Source organism: Artemia sp. Qi Xiang Cuo, chromosome 14, assembly GCF_049724085.1.
Source record: "Artemia sp. Qi Xiang Cuo chromosome 14, ASM4972408v1, whole genome shotgun sequence".
NCBI classification, from domain to species: Eukaryota; Metazoa; Arthropoda; class Branchiopoda; order Anostraca; family Artemiidae; genus Artemia; species Artemia sp. Qi Xiang Cuo.
The window spans coordinates 24,572,948-24,584,472 of NC_142807.1; the positions used below are offsets into that span (position 1 = coordinate 24,572,948).

The 11,525-nt window shown below is 35.1% G+C and overlaps 1 protein-coding gene across 1 annotated transcript in view; it reads left to right on the plus strand.

Annotated features, from left to right (window-relative positions):
- Positions 1-11,525, plus strand: part of LOC148944293 (phospholipid-transporting ATPase ABCA3-like) — a 233,259-nt gene that overhangs the window by 1,360 nt on the left and 220,374 nt on the right. Inside the window, exon 2 of the mRNA XM_089100087.1 lies at positions 1,188-1,483. Coding sequence (XP_088956213.1) covers positions 1,221-1,483 — 263 coding nt within the window. The 5' untranslated portion in view covers positions 1,188-1,220. The remainder of the gene's footprint in view (positions 1-1,187; positions 1,484-11,525) is intronic.

Sequence of the window (11,525 nt, forward strand, 5' to 3'; positions counted from 1 at the left end):
GCTGCTTCTTTTTTCATATTATTCCTTAAGTTTTTCTTTGCCAATTTTCCCAGTTATCTCAAGCGACATTCCTAATTTTCTATTTTATAAAATTCTTCGAATGCTTGATTATATTTTGGAGGATATTTCTTTTCTTTTCCATGTTTCATACCAAGCACTTGTTGGTGATTTTTTTTCCTCATTACTTGTTCCAACATTGTCCTAATGAAAAGTTCTTTCATCTTACATTCCACATGTATGACCTGAAGGCCTCCATGATTTATATATATCAACAAATTGTCTGTTTTCAATTTAGGTGGAAATTTTTCATTCCATATGTACTGGTAAATTGCACTCACAATTTGCTTCAGATGTGTCTTTTTAGGTTGTGAAACAAGGACAGATACCATAAAACTGGGCAAGCATAAGTATTTACATACTGGGACTCCTGGTGAACAGTCAGCCCTCTTAAAGATCCTTGTCTAAGGGCATTTTTGAATTTCGATATCGTATTTATCCAATTTTCACTTTCCGTTCGGCTCCAACTTCTTTGAATAAACATACCCAATATTTTAATTTTTTCCTTTTTCGAGATCCCTCACACACCTCTTCTGCTTCGTCTCCCAATGATAGCATGTCACACTTATTTCTATTGAGCTATAGCTTGAAGATGTCACATTCAACTATGCACTGAGAGGCCACTTTGAAATCATCTTCAGTTTCTGTGTACGTTGTCAGATCATCCACAAAACTGTTCAACTTCATTGCCATATTTTCTATTATAATGCCATTTATTTTCTTTTCTAGATATTTAAGTAACAGGTCAAAATATAGTTCAAACAGTAAAAGACTCAGCGGGCATCCTTGGCTCACTCCAGTTTCTGCTTCAAATTCTCCCGTAACATCGCTATTCACACAAATTACTTGTACTATTTTGTCTATTATCCTATTTATCCATTTTATGAATTTCTCGTGGAAACCGTAGTAATTCATGATCCACACTAGAATTTTTTTTCTTATTTTATCGAAGGCTTTTTTAATATCATAACTCGTTATCCTGTACTTAATTTTACTTTTTTCCTTTCGACTTCCTGCTTGTATTATTACATCTCTTATATTAGCCAATACATCTGCTGTTTTACTGTTTTTTAGTCCTCCTCTTTGGTTTTTGCAACCCTTACTCAATATTTTTATATTTCGTGCTCTAGTGAGGAATCAACTTCCATAACTGAAAGCTGGAAATGTCTGAACTGGACTTGTCTAAGTCCAAAATAGATATTTATGAGAAAAATCAATACTCAAGTGGCTGGAAAAAGTTTCGACTACTTTTATGGAAAAACTGGGTAATACAAATACGACATCCAGTGCAGACAGTGTCCGAGGTCCTATTACCTTTGGTTTTCTGCCTTGTTTTAGTTGCTGTAAGGTCATTAGTTGAGATCACTCCTATTGATGTGACAACTTGGGAGCCCTTCACCATTGATGAACTGCCCAATATCCCCGTGTAAGTACTTAAGTTTTTACTTCCATTTTATTGCAGACAGTCGTAATCTCAATTTAATTCATAATCAGTCAGACATATTAAAAATTGAAAATCGTCACAGATTAAAATCTTTCAGTCTTGGCCCACCTTTGCCCCAGAACCTACAACCAGTTCTCCACCCGCTTTCTTACGACGTAGTTTCAGAGTCACCCCGAGCAAATACAAACTTCTATAATATACTTTGTATTATTTGGAGGGGGGGGGTGTTTGGTAAATTCTTGAGCGATAGACTATTATTCTAAAGACAAATGAAAATCATGATTTCGTTGTCAATTTACGGAAAAGCGTTATAAAGACGCTTAGAATGTCAAAATGGTCCGAATGCTAAGATCAGACTGGTGTTTTACTGTGTTCGTTTAGTAAGCGAAAAAAGATTAATATATACTTGAGAGAGAATATATTCAGATAAATATTGAGCGAGGGGGGAGGGTTATCTCATGTTTCCCTAATTTGTAGTAATATATTAAATATAAAAATAAGCAATTAAATTTACATGTTTAACTCTATAGAAGTGGAAGGGGTAAGGACCCCCCCCCTAAGAATAAAATTTTTCCGTAGAATTCCAAGAAAAAAAAATTTGAAAATCATAACCTGAAAATTCATGTTTGGATATCCCATTTAAATATTTTAATCAACAGAACGGTGTTGACTTGGTAGAGAGCGAAATATATTCATAGACATTATCATTACTATTTTTCCCAGTCTCATCATATAGAACAAATTACTTCAAAAACTTGGAGGGGTGCTCGTTCGATTACAAATTGAAAGCTCTATTGCCTCTTTTAACGGCTGAAACTCACTGCAATGCCGTATATGATAGCACCACTTGGCCGTGGATAACCTGCAGCTTTGGATGATATAGGGTTAAAGCTAGTAGATACAATTTTAATCAGAACAGTGGAAAGGTCAAAAAGCAAATAAACGAATAGTAATCAAGATTTTAAATCAAGCAGTCTCAAAACGAATCGAAATTGCCACAAATAAAAGTTGGGCTGCCATCAACCTCCTCAAACCCCCATAAAGGCAAGAGTACTGTTTGCGCTTTACTAAGAAGTAAACAGAATAATTAAAAATTGCCAGTTGGTGTTTTAGAAGTTTAATTTAGCTATGTCAAAATTCTGTAATTTGTAAAGAAATGGAACTGAAATAAAAAATAATTGACGAAAATGAATTTCCTTTTACTATAGTAAAACTGAATTGATCGTCACAAATGTATTTGTTACAAGATTTTTTTTCTTTGAAAGTTGATTTGCGTTTTGAATTATTAACACGGTGATAAAACAAAAGTTTTAAATATATGCTGTGTTGAGAAAAGCGAAAAATGATGTTCTAGCTTTTAGTCGGTTTGAGGGAGCCAACAGCCCAATTTTTATTTGCATGTACTTTTTTCTGGAGTTTGATACTATTATTAATACTAATTTATGTTCATTTCAGTTTTGACATATTTTAAACTAATAGCGCTCGTATCAGGTTTTGGTATTGCTTTTTTCTTTTCTTTAAAAGAGCTTTTCTTTGAAAAACCTTATCAGTTCTTGCATAAGGTGGATGTGTATAGGGAACATATTAAGTACGTTTTTGTTTCCGCATTTGTTTTTCTACGTGATTCATCAAAAGTTATCGGACTTTAAGCATTCAAAGTGCAATCTAGATAAAATTGATTATCTTTTGTGCACAGATCCTAACTGTAATCTCCAGAACAATATTTTTTGAGAGTTTCAGATTGAGACACTATCATTTCCCTGTTACCTACTGTTCTCACAGACAGGTGCGTTTCGGAAAACGCAATGCGGTGCGTATTCCGCACCGCATTGCCGCAGCGATGAAACCGCAGACTCTGTTCACATAAAAAGTTGACTTTCCTATTTATCTCATTATGGTCCTATATACCAAATTTACCAGGATCTTTGCAGTCGGTTACTTTTTCTGCATCTGAGTCATTAAATTCACTGTTTTTTAATAAGTTTGCCCTGCACGATCCCTGATATTGGATATTGTATCTTCTCCATGACTGTGGCCCAGCTAAAATTCGTAGTGTAGACTTACATAGCATGGGCTAGTCTATCAGAGCAAAATTACCAAATCAACAGTTGCATTTGTCAAAAAAAAAAGGATGGGATCATAAAATAGCAAAATAGACGTCTCCCCCATTCCTTTTAGTGGATTGTGAGCTTTGGTCATACATTCGCGGATAGCTTGCTGTTAAAAGAGTCCAGTGCACTGTTCACCACATCATATCTGGTAAATTCGTTTCTCTTAAGATCCCCTCCCAAGCCTTCTAAATTAAATGCGGTCTTTTATGCTTAGGACGATTTAGGTCATATATTATTTTATGAAATTAAAATTTAAAATCAGCCTTTCAATTGTCTCCATGTTCTTTTCTTTCACAATCCGCAAGCGTTTTAACCACATGCGTTAAATTTTTTCAACCCATGCGTCTTGCGAAAAACCGCAGGGGTGACCGGCAAGAGACGCATGTGTCCGTCCGCAAAACTTAATCCGCTGTGGTTTTCTGCAAATCCGTGGTCTGTGTGAATATAGGGTTGAAGTTCTTATCCGATATCGCACGTACTTGCTGCGATCATGGTCGACTCTTTAATGAAGACCGGTTCAACTGTTATTTAAAACATAATGCTAGCCCCCACGCCCCTAGTGAGATGTTTTCATGAAACATCTTCTCTCCTGAAATGGAAGGGAGTATTCCATACTTCAGAGAATATAGGGTAAGAGAGATCAGTTCGTAGGGTCACCCGCTTTGAATACACACATTTGATGCGTGACACGTGTGTCGAATGTATAGAATAAGGAGGTATGTTGGATTTGCCCCTATGTGTTGAGGGAAGTTTGCCACGCTTGTCCGAGCAAGTGGTATTGGCACTCTGAGATGTATAACAGCTAGAAAAGAATGGGTATCCTCTCAGATTCCTCTAGTAGCTATTTAGTTCACTGCTTACATAAAAGACGAGACACGTACAAAAAAAAAAAAAAAAAAAAAAAAAAAAAAAAAAAAAAAAACAGAAATCACTACCAATAAATAAATAAGACCCAAAAGGAACAGAAAGCACAATAAATAATCTAGTCAAACTTAAAACGAACAGAAATGAACACCAACAGGGGAAGAGCAAACTCTCCCCAAGGCTTTTAGACACTTGAGCGCCATTTGTGCTTTGCTGTGGGTAATTTTTATTTTGAGCCATGTTTTTATTTGTCATTACATCAAAAAGAAAAGAAAATCATCGTAAAAATCGTGATTAAAGAAAAGAACTAATGAATGCAGATTGACAGTTAAACATATAATGATATGAATTTTCGGAAGTCTCGTCAATTTTGGATATATTAATTTTCAGAAAATATATTTTGTTTTCAGTAAAGTATAAATTATTCATTGTAATTTCGGTTCGTTTTGGGTCTCATTTGTTTATTGATATTGATGTCTGTTTGTTTTAAGCTTGAATTATTATTTGACTTCAGTTCTGCTTGTCTTTGGCTTAATGTACCTATTTACTTTTCTTTGAAAAACATGTTTGTTAAAAAGTTTTCGTGTTTATCTCTGTTTGTTTTTTTATTGACATCGTTTCCTACGTTGGTTAACAATAGAGCTATTTGTAAAGCTTTTTTTTCTATTTTTCTCCTAAGAATCAAGATTTTATTTTGCCAATTATATTTTGGGCTACATTTTGCAACAAATTTAATAACAGTTCTACGATAGAAGTTTGGATGGATGGGCCGGAGAATACTTTTGAAATAAGTGGAATGAAAACCTGCATAATTTTTGGCCTTCTATAAGGATGAAGCCATCATTCCCATCATATTACGACCTTGAGCATAGAAGAATATTATTCGACCAGTTCATTATAATAATTTATTGTTGTTATTTTCATTCTCAATGCTTCTTTTTTTAATTACATTTTGAGCTCATTTATTAAAAATAGTTCTAATTTGCTGTTGAAAAAACAAAATAAAGGTACGATGTCAAGAATGAATACAATTTATTTCCGGTTGGGGTTTCCTTGGCTCTGAAACTTTAATGAGATCTGTTCACGGCCTAAAATTTTAAGCAGATCAACATGAAAAAAAAGAGTATTTCAATATTAAAAATTAATAAAACCGCATTTTTCCAAACACTTCTTGTTCTCAATAAGCTCACCTTGCCACCCCTCCCACCCAATTAAAACAAACCCCAGGAGCATGTAGTGCCTTTTGATTTAGTCAAACGTCCCCTTATTTATTTCCTGGAAGTTTCAACTTAATAACCATAGCCGCTTCTGAGATATTGCAGATACGCCTGTGTGACAGCCTGGGCTTTAATATGGAGTTTTAGCTTAGTTCAAAATACCCCTCAATACATACTGGAAATTCTGACTGAATACCTTTTTTTTCTCCTAAATCTATGGTGCCAGGTACATTTAAATATCCGATTTGCCGCTAACTTTCACATGGATCCATTATGATGTATTACATGATTGTTGAATATTCGTTAGAAGGAGTCGGCAGAGAAATTTTTAGGGAAAGCTTCCCCTGGAAGATCGTTCCAAATTCAAATACAATATCGAATGATACTGTTCTACAAATACTCTGTTCTTGGTGTCTCGACCTTGATAATTAAACTAAGCTCTGTTCTTGGTGTCTCAACCTTGATAATTGAACTAAGCTGTGTATCTTCGTGTCTGCCTTGTTAGTTGGACGATTGGTAGCACAATACGAGAAAGCTCTAGTCAAGCAGGGGAATTTATGTATTTGTAAAAAAGCAGCCATTGACTTTACATCAAATCTTTTGCTAACAGCCTGGTCAGAATCATGGGGAACGACTGAACCCAGTCTATTAGTACTACTCTGGATCTTTTGAATGTACCAACAACTTTTTCTAAGGTCCAGCTCACAGAAGTGCTCACACGACTTTCCGACCATCCATGCAACGGACCACTTTTCAATTTCCAAAAGATCCGTCTGTAGGAGCAGGCCTTGAGTGGGTCCTCATGTTTTTGGATGACAACGTGTGTCGTGTTTTTGTCGGCCAAAAGATGCAGAGGGCTGACAAGGTGCAGGGGGCGCCTGCCTTTATTGGATGTTCGAGGGAAGTGAACCTGTCAAGAAAAATCCGCAGTGAACGATCAGAAAGAAAACTCTCGATCACTTTTAACAGACGTCTGTAGACACAATAGTTGTAGTGTTACTTTAGTTGGCTTCGCTGTCATACTTTGTAGAAAGCATAGAAATTACATGGGCAGATTTCTATATGTACGAAATAGGTCCAAAGCGAAAAAACAGCCGGAAAAGCAATAATAAAGATCCAGCTAATTAAGCACTGCAGGACTTCCAAACAAAATTAGGTATACTCTCAGAACCCGTGGATTTATTCACATCAAGACGCTGCAGATTGCGAAGAGCTTTAGAAGTAGAACAGTTCACATGATCAAGGAGAGTATCGGTTTGACTAAAGAAATCTTAAACTTCTTGACTGTCGTCCAGATTTGAGAATTCGGAAAACGCCTTAGCAAGAGCTTCAGTCCCTGCCTATGTGTCTTGCAAAACAGTCCCTTATTTATTTTGAGGCAAGGAATCGAAGTTTTCTTAGACGGCGGTATAAGGGAGCTTCAATTCTTGAATCTTTTTTTATGGAACAAAGTCTGCTATTTTTGCTCTTTGAGATCAGCCATTGCTTGTGTGCCTTTCGTTTTGCTTGCTCCTAAGATATTGCAGACACTCAACTTTTACACCCTGGATGCACATAGTTTCTTTTGATTTAGTTCCACACCTCCCTCAAATTCCCTGAAATTTTCAACTTAATAGCCTTAGCTGCTCCTCAGATATTGCAAAGATACCATTTTGACAACCATGATGTAGTTGGTGTCTTTTTATTTAAGTCAATATCCCCTTCGACATTCCAAGGATGTTTCTTCTTGAAACCATTAGCCACTCCTTACATATTGCATATACGCCATTTTGACAACGTGGAGAAGAAAGGGGTCTTTTGATTTGGTTCAAAATTGCCCTCAACATCCCCTATTAGTTTCAAATTAATACCATAAGCCGTGATTTAGATATTGCAGATACACCCTTCTTACAACCCAGATGCATATAGTGTCTTTTGTCTTAGTTCAGTACCCCCCTCATTTTCCCTTACTAGTTTTAACTTGGTTACCTTAGGTATACCTCAGGTATTTCCCATATCTTTTTGACAAATTGAATGCGCGTAGTTTCTTTTGACTCAGTTCAACAATACAGATATGGGTGGACTCTGGAAACATGAGTGCAAATGGGACAATTCATAGTCGGGAATCATCCACCCCTTGACAGTAAAACAAAGATAGTCGCAGAATGTGGGCCAGCGTATTCTTGGTGCTGAGTTGCGCTGAACAGCCTGTATCTCGTCTCAAGCACAAGCAAGTACTAGTAGTTCAAAATGCCCTGAAATTTGGAACTTATTATACTTAGCCTTACCATACTACTACTATAACTGACAACTTACCCCAGCACCAAGCCGCCTGAGGCCAACACAGCTATGCACGCTCCTCCTCCATCCCAACATATTCGAAGCCTCGCTTTTAGCATCCTCCCTGGAAGTTCCCATTTTCTTCAAATCTTTCTTGATGACATCCTCCCACCCCAGCCGCGGACGACCTGCTTCCTGTTTAGCCCTAGACGATTGGCCGAAAAAGACAATCTTCGGCAATCAGTCATCCTTTCTCTCATTATAGCCCTAGAAAGTGGGATTGAACCACACTTTTTGTACAGCCTACTGCTTGAAATATGGTCAGTCAGCCGGGTACCGAGAAGAATCCGTAGGCAATTCTTTGGAAAACATCTAGCAAATCTTCATCCAGTTTCGGAGCGCCCATGCTTCAGAGCCCCATTTGACCACTGTCTTAGCCTTATCATAGGTATTGCAGATACGCCTTTTCAAATTCTGGATGCACGTATTGCCTTTAATTTTGTTGAAAGTCCCCATCAACATGCACTGAAAATTGCAACGTAATACCCGATGCAGGTAATTATTTTTTTTATTTATTTCAAGACCACCCTTAGTGTTGTCTCAAACTCTCAACTTAATGAACTTGGCGGTTACTGGGATATTGCAGGTATGCCTTTTTGACAACATGGATGCACATTGTGTCCTTTGCTTAATATACTCTTAAAATATCAACATAATGTCCTTACCTGGTTTTGAGATGTTTCAGATGCGCCTGTTTAACAACCAGGTTTTTTATGCAAACAATGTCTTTTTTGAACACGCTTAGTGTCTTTGGATTTAGTTCTACACACACCCCCAACATAACCTGAGAGTTTTAACTCTATACCCTTAACTGTTTCCAGGCTATTGCAAATATGCCCTTTTGACAACCCGAAGACGCTTAGTGTCTTTCGAATTAATGCAACATTTCAAGAAAGCTTCAATTTAGTAGCCTTGACTGCTTCTGAGATATTGTTGCTACAACCTGCATGCACATAGGGGCTTCTGATTTAGCTTAATATAGCCCTTGACATTCCCTGACAGTTTCACCTTAATAGCCTTAGCTTTTATAGAAATCCAGGATCAAACGCACCACTCTTTCCGAATAATAACACATTTATATAAACAATTAGCAACTTGCATAATTTACATCCCTCACCTCAGGAGCTATGGAAGCTTATACCATCCCCATGGAACAGTTATTGGGCCTTCCGACTTTTTCAACAAAATAGTTATCTTAAAATTAATATCGGGTGTGTTTTGGGCTTGAGGGGGAACGGACAGCTAAAAAGTGTAGGAGGGGGCTTGTTGCCCTCCAATACCTTCGAAGACTCTTATCCTCGCTACCGATATGACAACTTAATATATTTATGTTGAAAGGAGGGGGCTTGTTCCCTCCAATATCTTTTGAATTTCAAAAAAAGCAATAGAACTTTCAGTTTCCAGTTGAATTAACCCCAGCTGAAATTGCCACGACAACTCCTTTCATACGAAATGGCCTAGTGAAAAAAAAAACAAAAAAAACGTTGAAGCCATATCGCTTTTTGCTTTGACAGCACTATTACCCTGCCTCTGTTTGGTATGCAGAAGAATCAAGAATTTGATTAAAGGAGAGGATGGAACCTTTTTCGTCGTAAATGAAAATTTCAAAATGATTTAATTTTACTTATAAATTTCCACCCTCTGTGAATAAGCAGATCCGGCTTAATCACTGAGTTTAAATTTAACGTACATAGGAAAATAATAGAAGTGATTGCATCCGTACATGGCTGAGTTTAAAAGAACAGTATATTTAATTGGCCAACATCCATATAAATGCTTGTTTTTTTTTTTATTTAGAATATAGGCCTTTAGGGCACTATATGAGCAAAGCGACTGCCAACCAGGGTTGCCACCCTGACCTGGAAGAATTTACTAAATCGGAGAGGAAAAATTTACTAGATCGCATCTGTTTTTACTAAATGCTGAAAATTTTTTTTTGCGCGTGTGGCTACGCCGCACGCGCACCATCAAGCATCGATTTTTACTTTAGGAGGATAATCAGTACGATTTTCACAATCTTTTTTCCTTTTTTCTTCTTTTTTTTCTCTTTTCCTCTTTTCTTTCGTTTTCATAGTATGATTAAAAATTCCGGAAACCTACAAGTTCAAAAATATTTTTTTTGATATATATATATATATATATATATATATATATATATATATATATATATATATATATATATATATATATATATATATATATATATATATATATATATATATATATATATATATATATATATATATATATATATATATATATATATATATATATATATATATATATATATATATATATATATATATATATATATATATATATATATATATATATATATATATATATATATATATATATATATATATATATATATATATATATATATATATATATATATATATATATATATATATATATATATATATATATATATAATATATATATATATATATATATATATATATATATATATATATATATATATATATATATATATATATATATATATATATATATATATATATATATATATAATGTTACATTTCTACTTACTTTTCAAATTTTCAAACTGAGGAGATTCACCTAATCACCTTGGGTGGCTTTTGTTTTGATTCCAATAGATTCCCAATCATCACAAATCCAAGTGTCATTAGATGTTCATTTTTAGTTGGTAAGATTTGATATACAGAAAGCTGATTTTGTCGACGTTTAGACGCCGGAAGTGAAGTGTCTGTTTATGAAAATAGGTGACTGCTTCTCTGTCTCTGAGACGGACAAGCAAAATTGTAAATTGTAAAACAGACAAGCAAAAATTGTAAATTGTCATATGTTTACGATAATTTTTTTCCCTGAATTCATGGAAAATAAAAAAGAATTTTGTTTACTTAAAATCATGACGTTTTACTAGTTTTTACTAGATTTCGGGAAATTTACTAGATCCTCTAAATTTACTAGATTTTTTTTTTACTAGATCTAGCAAAATCCTACTGAAGGTGGCAACCCTGCTACCAAATGCGACGGCTGATGGCCAGAGCATCGACCTGAACGAAGCAGGAGTCGAAAGACTGAGAGAGTAGATAGAGGCAACAAAAATCGGTGAAAGTTTTGCAAGTAAAAAAAAACAAAAAAACATGAATTAGGCCTTTCTTGCTTGAATATTTGTATAACCTTACATAGATATGCTGTCTTTTGCTTGAATTATACATAAAATTGTCAAAAATATGTAAAATAGTTGATCTCTTCTAGTAGGTTAATCGTCTGTTGATTTTTTTCAAAGTATCTTTCAGCTCCTAAGGTGTGGACAGTTCATAGGTGACAATTTGCTTGAAATTCTGAAATATTTTTTCCGCAGTATCTGTGCCTAGTTTTGCTTTCTCTTTTCAAAATGTATTCTTCCTCCTTAAGTTATATATTATATTCGGTACTGGTGCATTATTTGGGCACCGTGAAGAAGTCAAGTTTGGTTAATACTAATGAAATAAAATAAAATAGGACGAATATATAATAGTTTAG